This window comes from Hippoglossus hippoglossus, chromosome 5, assembly GCF_009819705.1.
Source record: "Hippoglossus hippoglossus isolate fHipHip1 chromosome 5, fHipHip1.pri, whole genome shotgun sequence".
Classification (NCBI taxonomy): Eukaryota; Metazoa; Chordata; class Actinopteri; order Pleuronectiformes; family Pleuronectidae; genus Hippoglossus; species Hippoglossus hippoglossus.
Genome location: NC_047155.1, coordinates 1630696 through 1652200, shown reverse-complemented (window position 1 = coordinate 1652200; position 21505 = coordinate 1630696). Strand labels below are relative to the sequence as shown.

The window sequence follows — 21505 nt, the reverse complement described above, 5'->3', positions numbered from 1 at the left end:
CCCAACTAACCGCGGTCTGGCTAGTTAAGGCATGCTGGTGAGCTAGCTTTAGCCAAAGCTAATTTATAAAAGGAATAGCAGATAAACTTATATTATTGAGTATAAAGTACTTTTACCAACTCTGTTTATTTCTTTCTAAGTTCTATAAACAGTCCTGTGAATTATTGTAAAAACATATTTATGTTAAATACATATTTTCTTGGCCCTCACTGAACCTTCTTCACCAGAGGATTCTGTACATCTGTACCTTTAACCGTACAAAAACAGGCAATACGCTAATGACTACATTCCTAAACTGTTCATATTTTCAAATAAATCGACCCTTTCAAATATTTGATTCATAGGTTGACGATAATTTGGTTTAATAGATTCCATTGCATCCCGTGGTGTGCTGAGGTGCTAATAGACAAACTCACCACTGGAGGGAAATGAAAGCTGTTGTTTAAGCTGCTTCACATGATCGACCACAAACTTAATAATCAACGCACAGTCTAAAGCAATCCAGTAATGCAGCAGGCTATACACACATTTGATCATACAACAAATGTGTAAATATAGAATATTATTACTCTCAGTTAAATTAACACATTTGTGAGCTTATTTGGGGGTTAACATACATAAAGATACACAAACTAAATGCTTTTCAAAAACAAGGAAATAAAAAAACGCTCCACAGTCTTTTTATTAATGTTTATTATGTTTGTGTAAAGAACCAGAAAAGAAAGAGAAACTTAAAGCTCAGGGACCAAATCTGTAACAAAGATGAAAAGTTTACCCTCATCAGTCTCAAAAAGAAAATTTCCACAAAAGATTTTTGGTGTAAAACAACTTTGTGTTGGATACAAAACACAGACACACCCTATATCACTAGTACACCATGTATAATATATCCCGGAAATATCTACAAGACTAAAATATTTGTATATTCTTCTCACCACAGATTAATTGATCATGGACAATAATGCAGCAGTCAACTACAGCGTTTGATTCATTCAACATCAACCCTAAAAACTACAATCAACACACTGAGATATTGATAAATGATGTTAGAATGTTTGTGTTTTATGCTTCGATAATTCATTTAAAAATCATTCTAAGTAAAAGTTAGTAATCAAATGCACCACACACATTTAGAGATATGTGTGTGTGTGTGTGTGTTGCTCAGTGTGTGTGTGTTGCTCAGTGTGTGTGTGTGTGTTGCTCAGTGTGTGTGTGTGTTGCTCAGTGTGTGTGTGTGTGTTGCTCAGTGTGTGTGTGTGTGTTGCTCAGTGTGTGTGTGTGTGTGTTGCTCAGTGTGTGTTGCTCAGTGTGTGTGTGTTGCTCAGTGTGTGTGTGTGTGTTGCTCAGTGTGTGTGTGTGTTGCTCAGTGTGTGTGTGTGTTACTCAGTGTGTGTGTGTGTTGCTCAGTGTGTGTGTGTGTTGCTCAGTGTGTGTGTGTGTGTTGCTCAGTGTGTGTGTGTGTTGCTCAGTGTGTGTGTGTGTTGCTCAGTGTGTGTGTGTGTGTGTTGCTCAGTGTGTGTGTGTGTGTGTTGCTCAGTGTGTGTGTGTTGCTCAGTGTGTGTGTGTGTTGCTCAGTGTGTGTGTGTGTTGCTCAGTGTGTGTGTGTGTGTTGCTCAGTGTGTGTGTGTGTTGCTCAGTGTGTGTGTGTGTGTTGCTCAGTGTGTGCTGTATCTGCTGTTATCTCTGGTCTCAGTCGTCTTTATCAGCAGTTTTGGAGCAGGAGAGCTGCTGTTACTGTGGTAACCGTTATTACTTTTAGTACCTGGACAAAGAGAGAGAGATTCAGTGAGACCGTATATAGTATAACTGAAATTAAGTACCAGTAAAATTATTGAAATCAATGAAAACAGTAGAAAACAGAGAGGAAACTAGATGCAAGTTGTGACGTGTGAATATGTCCATCGAGCTTCTCTAGCTTCCTCTGGGTTTGGGCTCCACCTCACTTTGTTACTTACTGTAGTTGGAGACGGCCTGAATGTTGAGGATGGACTGGTGTCCGAGTCTGCAGGACAGGAGGAGGAAGTTAGTTTGTTTATATCAAAGATACAAAGTCCTAATCACTTATTCTCCTCCGCTCCTCTCACCTGTCCTCCTCTCCTTCCAGCAGCTTCCTGTAGGTGGCGATCTCAATGTCCAGAGCCAGTTTCAGGTTCATCAGGTCCTGCAGGTGAAGATGAGAAATGATTTTTGTAGATCAAGGTGATGAGTCATTACTTGACCCTGAGCGGTGGCTCCCTCTGTCACTCACCTGGTACTCTCGGAGCTGTCTGGCCATGTCCTGCTTGGCTCTCTGCAGGGCGTCCTCCAGGTCTCTGGTTCGGGCCTTGGCTTCTTTCACAGCCAGCTCCCCACGCTCCTCCGCCTCAGCCAGCTGGTTCTCCAGACTGCCACGCTGAGGGTGGAGGGACGGAGCGGTGAGGGTCGCAATTATCCCGCAGATAAAATTCTGTTCGGCTGAATATCGTCTGTAATGGTACCTGAGCTTTGACGGCCTCTATCTCGCTCTGCAGCCGGCTGATCAGTCGGGTGACCTCGGCCACCTCCCCCTTCACAACGCGGAGCTCGTCTCCGAACTGACTGGCCTGAACCGACATTTGGTCGAACTACAGAAGAGATTCATTTTAAACTTTAAACCTGCAGCATTTTGTTTGGCCACTTGGAGGCAGAGGAAACAAGTTGATATGGACTTACAGAACAACCTGATCATTGAACTGATGAGGAAACTCCTGCCTCGCTGACTGATGAAATATTTATTTTATTTGGCCCGTTTAACCTTCCTCAGGTATGTGGACAAACACCTGTCACATATCCAGATGTGCAGGTCCTTCACAGAGTTTAGACGGTATTTTTATTACTCCATCTGTCAAAGCTGCTGCTGAACCTAAAAGCACGGGGGTCCTATAACATGACACCAGTGTGAACTCCATCCTCTTAAATGTCTTCTTAGTTTCGGGTGGTGGAGAAGGTGAAATTCTGCTTCAGGGCCGTTTTGGATTTCGCTCTCAAATAACACTTGACCCTGCAGCGATGTGAGAGCCAGTGCATCAGGTCTACTGAGGCCTATCACAGCCTGTTCTGTGGATTCCTATAGTGGATTAAACTAATATAGGTTATTCTACTGTCAGTGTTCTATCCCCGTCTCCTCATCCTCACCTTGCTCTTGTACCAGGCCTCTGCCTCCTCTCGGCTGCGGGCTGCGATGTCCTCATACTGGGATTTGACCTCAGCCACAATCTGCTCCATGTTCAGGCTGCGGCTGTTGTCCATCTGCACCACCACCGACGTGTCCTTGATGCTGGCCTGCAGCTCACGCAGCTCCTGGTCATCAGGGAATAAGGTCAAAGTGGTGAGGGACAAAAATGCACCGAATATAATGTAATGATATTTTTGAACACAGGATCAATTCCAGGTTTCTTCACCTCATCGTAGACGTTGCGCAGGAAGTTGATTTCGTCAGTCAGAGCTCCCACCTTGTCCTCCAGATCTGCCTTCACCAGGTAGGCCGAGTCTACATCCTGGACGCACACAAGCAAAGATCATACACAGACATGATTATTAGTATTGTTGGTTCTCCAATCTCCAGTCGGTGTGTCCTGCCCCCCCCCCCCTCTGTTAGTGTGTGTGCTGATTCAGGGCGTCACCTCCTCACCTGATCACACCTGTTGACAATCATCATCCAATCAATGCCCTTAATTTATATAGCTCTGGTTATTATAACCTAATTCACAAGCTGCACAACCGAAGCACCTTGAATGTAAAACTGACTTCATTCCCATGTGATGACAAAGCGTTTATGTGTTTTAATAAATGTGGGAGAGAGACAGAGGACGAGTGAGACGAGACAACCAACAGGCACAAAGGAAAAAGGACAAAAGAGTGGTTCATCTTACTCACCACACCTGTGTGTGTGTGTGTGTGTGTGTGTGTGTGTGTGTGTGTGTGTGTGTGTGTGTGTGTGTGTGTGTGTGTGTGTGTGTGTGTGTGTGTGTGTGTGTGCGCTGACCTTCTTCAGGATAACAAAGTCGTTCTCCAGGTTGTTCCTCTTGTTAATCTCGTCCTCGTACCTGTGGCAGAGGCAGGACGGTGCGTTTAGTTACACAAATAAAATGTGTTATTACAAAGATCAACAATGGTGTCAGCGCTTCATTGTTTACTTGTGTTTGTAGTCCTCCACCAGGCCCTGCATGTTCCTCAGCTCCCCGTCCAGTTTGGTCTTGTCGTTGTTGACCAGGTCCATTTGGCGCCTCAGTCCCGCCATGTAGGCCTCGAACAGGGGCTCCACGTTGGAGCGGCCCACCCCCTGACCCTGCAGCAGCTCCAGCTTCGTCTCCAGCATCTTGTTCTGCTGCTCCAGGAAACGCACCTGAGGGATGTGACACAGAAGGAGACAGAAAGTGGAGTTAAAGGGTTTTTATTTTTCAGATTTTAATTTCATTGATTTTAAAAGTTTAACAAAGCCTGTCAAACAACTGCAGTACATGAGCCAGTGATGAAAATGTAGCTAATGGACGACAGTTGAAATTGGTTGAAAATAACATCACATCATGGAACTATATTTTTGACTAAAGGTTTAAAAGTGTACTTGAGCAAACTAAATAAAGTACACTGTCACTTTAATAACGGTGTGACCTGCTGCTACTCAAACCTTTATGATTGAGACGTTTGTTAAATCGTTATTACTCGTGTTTGCAATATTAACATGATCTTAAATAAATATATTCATCATTTAGTCCGTAAATAACTCACTTACCAGGATTCTTTAAAACAGAAACTGCTGGACTCAACATGACTCTAGATTTGACTCTAATGGAAAAGTTTGTGAAAAAGAAAATGATTCATGTTGTGGCAGGATGTCTTGCTAGTTTTTTTATTTCAATGATTCTGTTATTTAGTCCTGTGAAGAAATCGATTAGAGCGAAAGGACGTTGAATAGTTTGGGTAAATAATGTCCCTCCTCAGATAATCACAGGTTCATTCCAGCAGAAAATCCAGCTCAATGTCAGCGTTGTCCTCCAGGTCGGTATCTGCACAGCTCAGGTTTCCTGCCCACAGGATCATCCACCTCCCATTATACGTCCTCCGCTCAACACAAAGCCTGTTTTCTGTTCGGAGCCGAATTATCTGCCTCTGATACACAACCACGCCGAGTCTCACCTGATTTATCAGGTTACGACTCGACTCAATGGAACGGAAACGGGACAGATGGCTCAAATGTCCAGTGGCCCAGTACCAGCAGCTAGTCCAGGGTTTAAATGGCTTTTTAAATCCCGGATGCATCCGCTGAATTCTTAGTTTCCTTCTTAAGGTTTGAAGCCTCAGATCAGATCTAAGTGTGTTTCTGTGATATCCAGTATCTATAAATAATATTATATTTCCCATTGATCCTGAGATCGAGTCTGAATCAGATTAAACTGAGTTATCATCCTGCAACTTAAACTAGTTTGTCTCTCTGTGGCACGAGATTGATCATTTAGATCAATAAACAAAAAACAAATAACAGACCTAGATTCTTTTTAAACACCAGGTTGAAGTTTTTCGTGTCTTTCCTGCAACTAAAACCTTTGTGGACAAGGAATCTTTTGTGTGTGACCTGTTCTCTGGGAAGTCACATCAAGCATCTCATCGACGGCGATGAATGAACAACGGTTCAAATGTTTTCTCGGAGCTTTCACAATATTTTGTCTTGTGAAATGGAAACTGATCAGCAGCCAGGGCCCGATCTTTCTTCATTCTTCTTCTTAATGTGTTTTTAATGTTGTTGCTTTTACTAACAACTCTGCAGAATCTTTGAAGAACACTTCTGAAATATATGATAACACCCTGTAGAATGATAATGACTGACAGTAAAAGAAAAAGCATGCAGTACGTATTAGGGCCATATTGGAGAAAGAAATACTGAAATTTTGTAAAAGGGATCGAAATATTATGAGAATAAAACGTCATTACATTTTGAGAAAAAGAAGGAACTAACCAGCCAGGAGAATTAATTTCTTCTGGATAAAAAAACCTTGAACCAATCTGAAAAACCAACGATAATCTCACAGTCGACAAAACATTTCCTCCTCCACTAAAGAGACAGTTTCCTGTAAGTCTGTGTGGTTCTTTCTTCACAATAGACTCAGGTTCTTACAAAATCTTTTCAGGGTCCTGAAACTGAGAATGAAAATGTTATATTAAGTCATTTAGGAGACTTATACTGAGGAAGAACTCAAAAAGATGCTCCACATTCCTCATTTTAACACTTTGTTCAATACCATGTTATGATTTTATTCTATTATATCTCAAATGTAAGTGGCTCTAATACTCTGTCGTATAAGAAGCATGTATATGAGGTCAAAATGTCTGATTTGTATCATGAATGCTACTTCTAACACATTTTAATTGAATCATCAGTTTATCATAATACCATCACTTCCATTGAAGACGTCTGGTCGAGCTCTGACATGACGTCATCTCCTGCCTTCTGCTCACAAAAGATGAATGTTCAGCTTTGATCCAGATCTATGTAATGATATAATATTGACCTCTGTGTGATGCATTTAAGTCTGTTAGAAAAGGTTCATCATGTACATTTGGTCCAGCGCTGCGCTGATGTGAGAAGCCAACAAAGCCTCCATTGTGAGGGTGTGTTACCGACTCCGTGAGAAAGCAGAGATGTTTCTCTAAGTACGGTATCAATGTCGAGCTTCATCCCCGAGATGCTCGCTGCGTCTGTGGGAAACGAGCACAACCTGTGTTCTTCAGGAGCCTCAGCACAGAAGCCATGTTTACCTCCGTGTTCACGCTTTCCCAACACCCAGTAATTTACTGTCACTGCTAAAGTATTTGGACACTTTGAAAATAGCCCATTCAGGCTCATGTAAATATGAGGAAAGGTTTTGTTCTTAACCTTGAATATCAACGGCTAATGTTTAGTTTGTTTGTGAACAGGACTACGCAAAAAACGACCAATTGGATTTCCACAAAGTTTGTTGGACGGATGGAACATGGGCCAAGAAAGAACTGGTTAGATTTCGGCCGTGGATGCGGATCCCTTCTTTTCTCTTTCTTTAACATTGCCAGACGTTTTTCAACATTTTGGTTTATTTTCTTCTTTGTGGAAGGATTGGACATGAGCCAAGAGAGAGACTTTCTGTGGAACTTCACAAAAGGGGACTGATTCTGGAATTTCTCTGAGAATTTGGATAAATCTTGATGAAACAAATTAGACATTTTTATGGAACTGATGGTGCAGATCCAAATAAAAGTCCAGATCTAGCAGATTTAAATGTGGTTGCATAAGTGTGTCGGCCCTACTAGCCACAGTAACAGATAGAGCTACAACCCTGTCACTACCACCGATGTGTAGCTGAGTCAGGAGAGAATCAACAGTTTGTATCTTTGTATCTTCAGTAGTTTCATTTGATCCAAATGAACATGATGGATTCGGTGCAGGATGGGACTGTTGGCCCTTCGTGGAGGTTTCCACTCTTTCACTTTTTATTTTGTTGTAACTTATCCTGAAATAAAACAGAGGTCAAGTGGGGACAGTTCAGACTCTGGTCGTCTGCTGCAAAACTCAAATCAGGAGCTTCACAAACTGCTGCACTGTTCATATGAATGTGGACTCGCGTGATTTCACTTCTTTTAATTAAGCTGCTGCTCAGTGACAGAAACTGTGAGTTAAAATGAACTGTGTGTGTTTCATCGTGTAGAGTGACAGCAGTGTTTGTTCCTCCGTACGAGACAGGGATCCACAGTAACAGACGGATCGACATGACCACAACCTGTCAGGTTGGTTTTCTCCCACAGAAAGTGAAGGGAACACTTGATCAACAATTTAACAGCTGTTTCTAAATTTAGAGTGCGTGTGAATAAACACCTGCTCTGTGGTGACGCAGTAAAGATGTCATGTGTGTTAATTTAATCGTATATGAAAGTGTCGGTCAGAAACAACACAAAACCATTAAGAACAGTTTAACTTGCTTGTTTGTCAAGTGTTAAATGTTAATGCAGCGAGACCAGTGGTTCTCAAATGTGAAAACAAGTTTCCAGATTCATCCGTTAGATTAATTTGGTGCAGATATAACACTTAATAATACTACGTTTATTTCTCTTTATCAGATAATGAAGTTAAGATACAAATAAATCGTTTAGTTTTTTCGACCACTTCATGTATTTTTTGTATAGTTTGACGATAATAAGAATGAGATGATGTGTGTCGGATTGTTCAGCCCTGGTGGAAGGTTACGCTCTCCTGAGTTACATTCTAGTTAATAATTAATGAGCAGAACAGATACTTTAATTTAGCAGCAGATCATATTCAAGCTAAAAAGTGACAGTGAAGGTTAATAAAAAATACAAGAGAAAAACTGCGTTTGAGAAGAGACTTAAATTAAGAGAAGTAACTTAGTTAATGTCAATTAAATACGTTTGGAGACTTTATCATTCAAGTGTCAAGTGAAAGTGTTGTAAAACCCTGACTGCATTAAAAGTTGAGCTTTTCTTTCTAATTAACTCAACTTTTAGTTTGCAATAAAAACAATATGTGATTTATTTGTGGAAACAGAAACTTCTACATTTAACTTAATATATTCTTCAAAATATTTTTAATGTTCATAAAAATCTTCACATTACAGAGGCTTGTTTATCGTTTCATGCCTGAATGCTGAGTTTAGCTTCTGATCAATATTCCACTGTTGATTAATCGACTAACTTCTTCCTCGCTCCTCCTTTACCTTGTCGATGAAGCTTGCGAAGCGGTTGTTGAGGCTCTTGATCTGCTCCTTCTCGTGGGCTCGGCTCATCGACAGGTTGGGGTCGATCTCCAGGTTGAGGGGGGCCAACAGGCTCTTGTTGACCGACAGGGACGCCAGGGGGGCCCCGAGGCCGTGGTGATGCCCGTTGGCACCCGCGTACAGAGAGCTGCTGCTCAGGGAGACGCCGGTGAAGGCCCCCTGACCTGGACCGTAGCCGCTCAGCCTCCTGGACGTGCTGCTGCTCCGCACTGAGCTGCTGGAGCTGATTCTCTTTGTACGACTCAGACTCATGTTGGCGAGGGATGGATGCAAAGTGATAAAAAGATGAAGAGTAGAGTGAAGACCTGCAGGAAACAGGCTGAGCTGAGCAGAAATGACTGAGTCAGAGAAGCAGAGAGAAACAGGTGAGTGTAAGATGTCTGACCACAGTGACGGTCTCAGGTGTCTCGTGGCCTTTTAAACGTCCCCAGGGTGGATTCAGAGGAGGAAAGAAACTGGAGCACAGGCGAGCTGCGGTGTCACATATCCAGGTGAGTGTGTGTGTGTGTGTGTGTGTGTGTGTGTGTGTGTGTGTGTGTGTGAACTTTTAAACAAAGTGCACCATGAAACTCCAAACCCATACATTTACTTCTGAAACAATCTGAACCTTGCAACAATATTAAAATCTAAAAGTATTTTCTACTTGTCAGTTGCACTTCCTCCACAACCTGAGACCATGTCTGTATTTCACCCTGTTCTAAATTTGAAGACCTTCTCAGTGGGTCGGTGCTACTGTGTGGATTTACTAAAACAAAAGAGTAAAGACAGATAACACATCGCCACTTCATCACACTGTCTAGAACTGATGCCAAATATCTATCTATCAATCAATCAAATCAAACTTTATTTGTATAGCCCATATTCACAAATCACAGTTTGTCTCATAGGGCTTTAACAAGGTGTGACATCCTCTGTTCTTAACCCTCAACAAGAGTCAGAACAAACTACTAAAAACCCTTTTAACAGATAAAGAAGGTAGAAACCTCTGAGACACATGTGAGGATCCCTCTCCCAGGACGGACACAAGTGACATAGATGCCACGTGAGAACATCATCAAGATAAAGGTTTTTAGCATCATGGAAGGTCAATGAATTAGGTTGCTGGTTTGAATCCGGTTCAGATGGGGTCTTCCTGTGTGGAGTCTGCATGTTCTCCCCGTGTTTTCTCCAGGTGCTCCGGCTTCATCTCACAAACACATGCAGATTAGGGGTTGTGTAGATTGGAGACTACACACAAGCTGCTGCTGCTTCAGCCTCTGGATCCTCAGGACACAGCTCAGCCTCCGTCCACACACACTGTCCTCTTCACACTCAGATCCACAAAGACAACCAGCTGTTGAGAGAAGAAGACATCAGTGTTACAGAGACTCACTTCATCAGCTGTGAGTCAGTGATGCAGCACATCCAGTAGAAAGAGCAGCAGGGACTTCAGTCCTGTTCAGAGGTGGAGCAGCTTCCTCTCTGCTTCATGTTCACATGTTGGAATGAACACGCTAAGAGCTAAGTGTGTTTCCTCTGCATGTCAAAGTGCAGAGTGGACACCTGAGAGGTGGATTTACTGCTGTTACAGGTGAAGACATGTTTCACTGTGTGTTGATGAACATCTGCTTCTGACAAACTGGGACCAGATGAGACAGATGGACCTCAGCAGAGGTTCTGCTCTGTATAAAGAGCTCCTGGTTACCATGGTGATGATGAGAGGCTTCAGTCCCACTGATCTCAGAGCTGTGACAAAGATCCACCTGATCAGTTCTTCACTGATGAAGTGAGAGAACAAACTGTCTCAGATCAGATGAAGACGACACCGTCTCTGTTCCTCGTGTGAGGCTGTCAGCTGTGGTCCAGCTTCATTTCCTGTTCACATGAAAACAACAACAACTGTCGTCTTCACGTCAACTCAATCACATGATCCCAAGCAGCTTGTGGCTCGTCTGATTGGCCGACTGTTGTCTCTCTGTGTCTCTGTCCAATCCTGACGTCTGTCCTCATTGTCCTCTCACAGCTTCACTGAGGAAACACTGAGGCCTGAACTACGAAGACACTTCAACATGTCCAGGAGATCTTTCTGAGATCCAGCTCAACTGAACCTGACAGACACAGTCAGGCTAAGTGGTCACATGACGCTGGTTATCAACTCGTTAAGTTAACTCAGGTTTTCCTCATCGAGATCTGAGCGTGCACATAAAAGGGGCGGGGTTTACTGTGTAAGACCAATCACAGACATGGACAGTTTGACTGACAGCAGAGCCTCATATTTCACAACCAGGATCAAACTGTTCTATAATAAAAATCAGAGGAGAACAAACACATGATCCAGAATAAAAGAAACTCAGTCACAGCTGCTAAATGCAGGAAGAACAGCTGGTGAAACATCTGGGATCGTGTCAATGTGTAAGTTACAGCGCCCCCTGGTGGCATTTGGTAAAAATATATTACGTGACCACGACATAATAACGTGTGAACGAGATAAATAACTCGAGGCCACGAGATCTGAATCTGTTGTTTACTAACAAGACGAGTGGAAGACACACACTGTCTCACTGTCTCTGAGGACACACACTGTCTCACTGTCTCTGAGGACACACACTGTCTCACTGACTCTGAGAACACACTGTCTCACTGACTGAGGACACACACTGTCTCACTGACTCTGAGGACACACACTGCCTCACTGTCTCTGAGGACACACACTGTCTCTGAGGACACTCACTGTCTCACTGTCTCTGAGGACACACACTGACTCACTGTCTCAGTGACTCTGAGGACACACACTGTCTCACTGACTCTGAGGACACAAACTGTCTGACTGTCTCTGAGGACTCTCACTGTCTCTGAGGACACACACTGTCTCACTGACTCTGAGGACACACACTGCCTCACTGTCTCTGAGGACACACACTGTCTCTGAGGACACTCACTGTCTCACTGTCTCTGAGGACACACACTGACTCACTGTCTCAGTGACTCTGAGGACACACACTGTCTCACTGACTCTGAGGACACAAACTGTCTGACTGTCTCTGAGGACTCTCACTGTCTCTGAGGACACACACTGTCTCACTGACTCTGAGGACACTGTGGTGGACACCTGACATCACTCGTCAATAAAAACACATGGACCTGAAGTTAACCTGATAACCACAAATCCTGCTTGGTAGCACAGACACTGGATCTGTGATACTGACTGTGTTTAGTAACATACTGATGAAAGCAGCGTGGACTGACTCCAACCATCTACTGACCTCAGAGTCTCCAGTCGACAGGTTGGACTCTGCTTTAGATCAAGCAGCTCCTTCACTCCTGAGTCCTGCAGCTTATTGTTACTCAGATCCAGTTCTCTCAGATGAGAGGGGTTTGACCTCAGAGCTGAAGCCAGAGAAGAACAGCTGATCTCTGACAGTCTGCACTCCTTCAACCTGGATAAAGAATAAAACTTAAATTAAACTGAGTTCATGTGTGAAAATAACAGACACATATTCATGTCAGCACAGACTCATAACATGGAAGATAAATATGAAATCAGACATGTTGGACTAAAAACGAGTCCTGATTCAGTACAAATAGATTATTTGGACCCGGTCTCTGTCCTGCAGATCAGTTTAGGAAATCCAGAACTAAACTCAGTGTTTTAACAAGTAGCTGAATATTTAAAATGTCACAGATTAATTAATGAATGGATTCAAGTTATGTATGAAGAGGAATTATGTTAAATTAGAATTAAATGAGATCAATTGTGTATAAATGCTGTTTTATAGATATGAGATCTATAAAAGTCAGTCAGTGAACTGACCTCAGAGTCTCCAGTCGACAGGTTGGACTCTGTAGAAAACCACACAGCTCCTTCACTCCTGAGTCCTGCAGGTTGTTGATACTCAGATCCAGTTCTCTCAGATGAGAGGGGTTTGACCTCAGAGCTGAAGCCAGAGAAGAACAGCTGATCTCTGACAGACTGTAGTACGTCAACCTGGATAAAGAATAAAACTTAACTGTAAATTAAACTGAGTTCATGTGTGAAAATAAAGGACTTTGACTAAACATTACTGTCTCTGTTTTCAGACCTGAAGTCTGAGTCAAGTTGTTCTGGACATTTTCTGGAACTTCTCCTGCAGCCTCCTAATAAAGTTTCTGAGTGAGTCCATGTGAGAATAGAGCAGGTGAATGTCCAGAGGATTCACAGAGAGTGAGTGGACGTGTTGAGGACATAAGCACGTGACGGACGTGAAACTGGAAGAACACAAATATCTCAGGATGAAGAAGAGGAGCCGTACACGTAGAAGACGAAGACGTCAACTTGGAAACACAAGGAGGTTCCAGATCTTTTGGTGATGAGGGCCGACGCCGGTGTGGATGAGCTGTAAACAACAACACTGATCTTTCCACAGCAGAGTTTATACGTCATGTCCGGCCTCCTGCTGCTCCACCCGTTCTTCATATGTGAAGGTCAAACTCCAGAAAATGTCCAGACACTATTTTACAGAGTTCATGACTGAAAACAGCTTGAAAGTCCTCGTGTCCTCGGGGTTCAGTTGTTTGTAATATGTAACTTCACCACTAGATGTCTCTAAATATCTTGCTGGACATGTTCAGGAGTCGTACACGTGAACAAGTGGACTACGTTCACATGTACGACTCCTGGAGACGTCACTAACTCCTTCACAGTGAACCTGTAACTTAACATAACTTAACGTAACCATGGTTATCATGTAGATATGTGTTTTGGCTCCGCCCCTCGTCTGAATGTTCCCACATGTTCCTGTTGCTGTGAACGAGTCGGACCCAGACAATCTCCTGCTGCTGCTTCAGCTCCAGAAAATGTCCGACCCACTTGTCAGAACATGTTCCACAGTTGATGTGTGAAAGGGCGAGCAGTTCTATGATCATGTTCTCTTGAAGTGGCGATGATCTGAGCAGCAGTTTGACCAGTTGAAAGTGGTGCAGGGAGCCTGAGGAACACGTGTGGACAGGGCGGGACAGAGATCTAGTGGTGAAAAGATAAAGGCATGGACGACCCCGTGTAAGTCCTGAAACCAGAGGAAGGGTTTCATGTTGGAAATGAAACCAAAGTGGAACACAATCTGCAACACAACACTTCACCACTAGACGTCACTACATTCTACACACTGAACCTTCAACATTAAAACATGATGTCTGACCTCAGAGTCTCCAGTCGACAGGTTGGACTCTGTAGAAAACCACACAGCTCCTTCACTCCTGAGTCCTGCAGCCTGTTGATACTCAGATCCAGTTCTCTCAGATGAGAGGGGTTTGACCTCAGAGCTGAAGCCAGAGAAGAACAGCTGATCTCTGACAGTCTGCAGCTCCTCAACCTGGATAAAGAAATATGAATATTAGAATGTGTCCTCCTGTTGTTGTGAATCGTCATCATGTCAACACAGACTCTCAACATGCTGCTGACCTCAGTCCAGTCTGTGACCTGAAGATAAATATCAGATCAGACATGTTGGACCATTGTTTCATTCATCAGCTTCTTCTCTGTGTGTTGGTCACTGAGCAGGTTTGTGTAATTAAACACTGTTTAAAGTAGGGATGGCTCCTGACACTCACTTCCTGTTTGTTTCTATACTTATCAACTGTCCAACGTGTTTCAATAAGAACGTGTCTTATTTTGAAAACCTGAGGAGGACGAGTGCTCGGCCTCAGTCCACATGTTATTTACTGACACTTTCTTAGTGATCAGGAGCAGGTGAGTGCAGGTGAATGGAGTTGATGAGGTGGACGTGACTGACAGGCTGGGTGAGGGACAGATGACTGAGGGACAGTGAGCAGAGCAGAACTGAGACAATTTAAATAAATAATAACCCAATAAGAAAGAAAGTCTGAAAAGTGAAGAAGGATTTAAGGACCTCAGAGTCTCCAGTCGACAGTTTGGACTCTCCAGTCCAGAACACAGCTTCACTCCTGAATCCTGCAGGGAGTTTACACTCAGATCCAGTTCTCTCAGATGTGAGGGGTCTGACTTCAGAGCTGAGGCCACGACTTCACACTGAGTCTCTGAGAGGTCACAACCACCGAGTCTGTAATTAAAGAAAATATCAAATCTGTGAGAATTAAATCAGAAAACACAACATTCATGCAAAACGTGATCATGTGACCCTCACCCTGGTAAATCCCCTTTTTGTTAAAAACTCCTCAAGAGAATCCTTTCAGATTTGGTCCAAGCGTTCATTCAGACTAACAGAGGAACTCATTAGATTCAGGTGGTCAAAGGTCAAAGGTCAAGGTCACAGAACATGTTCATGGCCTCTTGAACATGATGTCTCAAGTCTGTCTTTCGGGGATTTCTTCACATTTTGACTCAAAGAGAAACTGATTAGATTTCAATGGTCAAAGGTCAAAGGTTACAGTGACCTCATATTATTGTGAAGTCCACATGTCAGGAACCTGGAGGGACGGACACTGCACTGGTTGGTGGTGGCGTACAAACGCAGGGTGGGAATTCAGTTTGACAAGAAAGAAGAATAAACTATATTTCCTGCTTCTTCAGTTTAAAGGAACCGTCAGTGATTCTCATCCAAAACACTGATTCAGTGATCGTCTCCTCACTCGGTGCTAGCTGTTTGCTCATATATATATATATATATATATATATATATATATATATATATATATATATATATATATACACAGTATATACAATAATCTCCCTTGCATCCCACATGGTCGTATGTCTGAACCCTCAAACTCCAGCACAGTGATCACATTGGATTTCACTCTCCACATCTGATCTAGTTGTTCTCATCTGTACATGAGAAAACCCTGCAGACACCAGGAGAACCTCCTCCTCACAGAAAGGCTGCACTAACAGTGTTGACCACTGCAACACCATGCTGCCCCAAACAATGAGAACCATTTAACACCGAGTGTATTTGAAGAACGACTCATCTCCACTGATTGAACATGTTATTGATCATGTCTGGACTCACAGAGCCTTCCTGCAGTTCCTCACAGCTGGGATCAGTCTCAGTCGACCCTGGTCTGATGTGTTGAACTTCTTCAGGTCCAACTCATCCAGAACCTCCTCTGACATCTGCAGCATGTAGGCCAGAGCTGAGCAGTGGATGACAGAGAGTTTCTCCTTTGATTTGTTCTCTGACGTCAGGAACTGTTGCATCTGCTGATGAACTGATTGGTCGTTCATCTCAGTCAGACAGTGGAAGATGTTGATGCTTCTGTCAGGAGAAATGTCATCACTCTCCATCTTCTTCAGGTTGTTGATGACTCTCTGGATGATCTTTGGATTGTTCTCTGTCCGACCCAGCAGGCCTCCTAAGACTCTCTGGTTGGACTCCAGACTGAGGCCGTGAAGGAAGCGAACAAACAGGTCCAGATGTCCATTTGTACTGGTGAGGGATTTCTTCATGGTTCTCTTCAGGAGGTCATTCAGGGAGGAGGCACTGTCTGTGTCCACATATGTTCCCAAGAAGTTGTTGAGTTCTTCTGTGTTCCTCTTGGTGTAACAGTGGAACATGTAGACTGCAGCCAGAAACTCCTGAACGCTCAGATGAACAAAGCAGTAGACTGATTTCTGGAAGATCACACACTCTCTTCTGAAGATCTCAGTACAAACTCCTGAGTACACAGAGGCCTCTGTGACATTAAGACCACACCGCTCCAGGTCTTCTTGGTAGAACATGATGTTTCCTTCCTCCAGATGTTTAAGCGCCAGCCTCCCCAGCTTCAGGAGAACGTCCCTGTCAGCCTCCGTCAGCTGCTGTGGACTCGTCTCATGTCCCTCACCGTACTTGTTGTTCTTCCTCTTTGTCTGAACCAGCAGGAAGTGTGAGTACAGGTCAGTCAGGGTCTTGGGCAGCTCTCCTCTCTGGTCTGTGGTCAACATGTGCTCCAGAACTGTAGCACTGATCCAGCAGAAGACTGGGATTTGACACATGATGTGGAGGCTCCTGGACGTCTTGATGTGTGAGATGATTCTGCTGCACAGCTCTTCATCACTGAATCTCCTCCTGAAGTACTCCTCCTTCTGGGCCTCAGTGAAGCCTCGTACTTCTGTGACCCTGTCAACACATGCAGGAGGGATCTGATTGGCCGCCGCAGGTCTGGAGGTTATCCAGACGAGAGCCGAGGGAAGCAGATTCCCCCGGATGAGGTTTGTCAGCAGCACGTTGACTGATGACCTCTGTGTGACATCAGACACAAGCTCCCTGTGGTTGAAGTCCAGAGGAAGTCTGCTTTCATCCAGGCCGTCAAAGATGAACAAAGGTTTACAGACAGCGAGCGTCTCTGCCGTGAGCTTCTGTAACGCTGGATGGAAAACACGGAGCAGCGTGAGAAGACTGTGCTGCTGGTCTTTCACCAGGTTCAGCTCCCTGAACGAAAGCACAGTCAGCAGACCCACATCTTGGTTTTCTAAACCCTCGGCCCAGTCCAGAGTGAACTTCTGCACCGAGAAGGTTTTTCCAACGCCAGCGACGCCGTTGGTCAGGACGACTCTGATGCTGCTCTGCTGGTCAGTTGAGGCTTTAAAGATGTCGTGGCACTTGATGGGAGTGTCGTGGAGGCTCTTCATCTTGGAAGCCGTCTCAAGCTGCCTCACCTCATGTCGAGTATTAACCTCTTCACTCTGTCCCTCTGTGATGTAGAGCTCAGTGTAGATCCTGTTGAGGAGGGTTCTACTTCCTGTTTCATCAGTTCCTTCAGTCACATGTTCACATCTCCTCCTCACACTGAGCTTATGTTCATCTAAAACCTCCTGCAGACCACGATCTGCTGAAAGACAAGAAACAATGTCAGAGACAGAGAATCTGAGAATCTGCTGATTGTTTTCATCAGATACAGAAAAACTACAGAAAATAAAAGCTTTTTAACTTTGTGCTTTTATAACGATGTTAAATGTTGATGCTGTATGAAGGAACAAAATAAAACCACATGTGCTGTTGTCAGAAGTGAAGACATCAGCAGACACATGTACAGTGCTGCTCTGACCGGCTGTCTGAGCTCCAGCTCCTGTTCTGGATCTTTGTCCACACTGGGGACAGGAGGAGTCTCCTGAAGAACCAGACTGGTCCCAGTATGAGGTGATGCACTGTCTGCAGAACCAGTGTCCACAGCTGGTGGAGACTGGATCCTTCAGGACGTCCTGACACGAAGCACAGCAGGACGACTGCTCCTCCTCAGAAACATGACTCCTCTTCCTCTCCCTGTGAAGACATTTCCTGATAACTCACATGTCCCAGTCACAGGTTGTCATTACTTCTGTCAAGGAGGTTTTGTTTTCACCCAGTATGTTTGTGTGTTGGTTGGTTCGTTAGTGGGATTATAAAAAACGACAGATTACCAGTAAACTTGGTGGAAGGTTGTGGTCTGTGAACCAGATCGGGGGGGGGGGGGGTTCCTCTGTCACAGACATGTTCAGAGGACTGATGTTTACTAGTGTGTGGAATTTGGTGCAGATCCAAATCAAAATGAGTCTCTAGTGAATCTCAAAGTGGTTTCATAAGGAGCGTGTTGGTTCTTGGTGGAGGTCTGAGCTCTTTGAGTGATTCTGAGAGATTAGTCACCAACTTCAATGAAGCTGTGTCCTAATGCAGGGGCCACACTAGAGGAAACTAAATCCTCTTCAGAGCAGGTGACAGTAGAAACAGTCTCTTACTCTGTGTGTGAGGGTCCAGGTTCATTACTGAAGTCTAGAGGAAGATCCATGGACCCGTCACTCTTCAGAGACACACAGCTGGACCCTGGAGACTCTGCTCTCAGTCTGTGGTCCTGACCTCTGCAAACACAAACATGTTTTTATTCAGAACACATCATTCACTGGTTCATTCTCTGAGGATTCAGTTTGGAGGTTCACATGTTTGTAGCAGGTCTCTTACTCTGTGTGTGAGGGTTCAGGTTCATTACTGAAGGTTGGAGGAGGTTCCATGGACCGGTCACTCTTCAGAGACACACAGCTGGACCCTGGAGACTCTGCTCTGTCCTCCTCTTCCTCCTCATAACCACTCATCTTCAGTCTGAGAGGAAAAACACTGTGAGCTCACAGGAATCAGGACAAACCAGTCTGTTCAAGAAACACACCCAAAAATACCAAGCAAGGACACACACACACACACACACACACACACACACACACACACACACACACACACACACACACACACTCAGGTGACTGTAACACGTTCTGTTATTAAACACTTGATGAACAGATGTGATGAAGATAAAAAGTGAAACTGTGAGTTAACTCTGTGAATTAGTCCTTTGAAGGCTCTTTGTTCCAGACCTGCTGTTCACATCTGTCTCTGGGGATCCGATCACATGAAACTACGTCTGTCACCAGGTGTGAACTGACCAACTTAGAGTGGTGTGATCAGCAGACGGATGTTAACAGCAGGTGTGAGAGTGTGACAGTAAAACTTTCAGAAAGTTGTGTTCACACTCACCTGCTCACTTTTCTTCCTTCTGCTCATCCAGGTGAAAATGGAGTCTGACACTTCCCTGTTCTCAGGCTCCTCCTCTCTCTCTTTACAGTAGATAAGAGAGTTGCTCACAGACCATTTAAAGCTCCAGTGTGTAAGATTCAGGTGAATTGATCTATTGTTAGAAATTAAATATAAAATAATCAGTGATGTTTTCACTTGTCTAAATTGTATGAAGAGCTGCTTTACTCTAGAATGGGAAGATCAGTTTCAGGCTATAACGTGAAACTCAGCACGTTGACCTGTGGAGTGGAGCTTCCTGAAACAGCCGCTCACAGGAGGAAACAGCGCATTTGACGGGGACTATTTCCAGCGGCGGATGGAGCTCTATGGCACAAACACATGAGATGTGTCAGGCTGTGGATGGACACACAATATTTTTATATCATCGAGAAGAAAAATAGAAAATATCACCAGACTTGTTCTTTTAAACGTCTTCTCCTGATAATCAGACTCAGAGAGTTCCATAAGATATTTAACATTTGGTCATCACATTATCACATTTCACCCGAATGTCCACAGTTGAACATCAATTCAAACTCTTTCTTTTATCTTATTTCTTAAGTGCACTTGTGAATATTCTGATTCCACAATAACGTCAAAGTCACAAACTATTTCAGCATTTCAAGACTCCATGAGCTCACACACACACACACACATGTTTAGAGTTAATGCTTTCCCAGCACTGGAATAATGTCCAAACGTCCGTTAGGTCCATCAGTCTGGTCAAAGTCAGAACCAGAAAGCAACAGGGGCATGTGCTGTGTGAATGGGGAATATATGGAGGGTTACTTCCTACCGCCTTGGCAGGAAAAGGTGGATATTGTGAAGTGTGTTGCTGGAGGTTCAGCGTGGTTTCATCCATTCAGAAGCTTCCCATCCAAAGATCAGGGCTCCATTAAAACCTGGCCTGTATAAGCACAAACAGAAACTCTCTTCACAACCACTGGTTTGTTGTGTGATTGTCTAACACAAAAATACTCTGCAACATTACATTATAAATATAATACTAATATTTCACATGACATGGTTCCTGTAATGTGACGAAATGAGACTAATCCATGTAAACAAAGATGTGAAAGAGCCGTTCAGAGCAGTGAAACACGTGTTTGTTTGACTGGTTCAGCCCCACACTGTATTTAGCAGCTCGCTGCTGAACACAAACACAATGAAGCCGTTAGTGTGGTTATTAATAATGATATGAAGAATTAGAGCAGCTGCGTTAATGAGCTGACAAAGCAACAACACTCTGGACCAATGGAGTCAACACATCAATGCTAACGCTAACAGGAAGAGCTAAGTGACCGACTCAGAGGAAATGACTCTGAACAGGAAGGAATCTGTGAGTCAGTGTGAAACACGTTCAGTTCGCTTCATGTGTGAAACTGGTTCAAATGAAAGTCTCTGTTAAAACGCTGTTTGCTGTAGTGACGTGTAGCAGCTCCTCCCCCTGAGTTCCTCCAATCAGCTGAGTGATGAGCGTCACGTGCTGCAGGTGTGTGGGACCACTGCTCCGGGATCTTCTTCTGCTGTCATGGAGGGTGGCACCTGAGGTTCAAGGTGCATTAGCGCCCCCTACTGTGCTGGAGTGTTTGGTCTGCGGAAATACATGAAGACAAATAAAAAACCCTTCAACTTAAATCCTCCTCATTGATCCAGTTTCTTTTAAAAACTCAAACTTTGTATTTCGCTTCCTCAATACTGAACAGATTCTTTAGGTTCAACATTTCCTCAGCTGCTTCTGTAGCTTTTCTCTTTCTCTTTATATTCCTGATGCTCCACACTTTCTTCCCCTGAGCCACATTCACACTGATGGATGATGTTAAATGATTGTTGTGTTTAATCCTGTGAGTCCTCATCTTCACCTTGATATGACTGTTTGCTCTCTGCTGTTTTAATCATTGTTTTCATTCATCCCACTTTTTGTTTTGTTTCATATCGATGATCCTTTTCCTCCCTCATGGTTTTTCCAGTCAGTCATGATGTTGCTTCTAATTCCTGCTTTAGCTTGGGCCTCACTGAAAGCTTCCTCTATGACTCTCTCCTGTTTTAAACAGTGTTTTGTCCATTTCATTGCCCTCGATGCTCAGTGAGCTGGGATCCACATGAACCGGACTTCTGTTTGTGTGTGATGTCGTCTGAATAGTGTCTGGTGTGTTTCATACAGTGTATCTGCTCTGCTGTGGGATGACTGTACTGATACCAATGCTGATTAATCTGGTTTTGCTCTGTCCACTGTGATGCCATTGCTATTGCCAACATCTCAACTGTATATACTGT

At 43.8% G+C, this 21505-nt stretch overlaps 1 protein-coding gene and 1 long non-coding RNA gene across 2 annotated transcripts; one reads left to right on the top strand and one right to left on the bottom strand.

Annotated features, from left to right (window-relative positions):
• Window positions 1-1558: 1558 nt before the first annotated feature.
• On the bottom strand, window positions 1559-9602 carry si:dkey-222f2.1 (intermediate filament protein ON3). The gene is made up of 10 exons (XM_034586738.1): window positions 8718-9602; window positions 4155-4363; window positions 4004-4064; window positions 3420-3515; window positions 3154-3318; window positions 2478-2603; window positions 2249-2392; window positions 2085-2161; window positions 1956-2002; window positions 1559-1762 (listed from the first exon to the last, which is right to left on the bottom strand). The coding sequence occupies exons 1-10, from the start codon at window positions 9027-9029 to the stop codon at window positions 1656-1658; spliced, it is 1344 nt and encodes a 447-aa protein (XP_034442629.1). The 5' UTR covers window positions 9030-9602; the 3' UTR covers window positions 1559-1655.
• On the top strand, window positions 3250-4248 carry LOC117762227. The gene is made up of 3 exons (XR_004613971.1): window positions 3250-3497; window positions 4013-4083; window positions 4167-4248. It is a non-coding gene; the product is annotated as an uncharacterized LOC117762227 (long non-coding RNA).
• Window positions 9603-21505: the final 11903 nt, after the last annotated feature.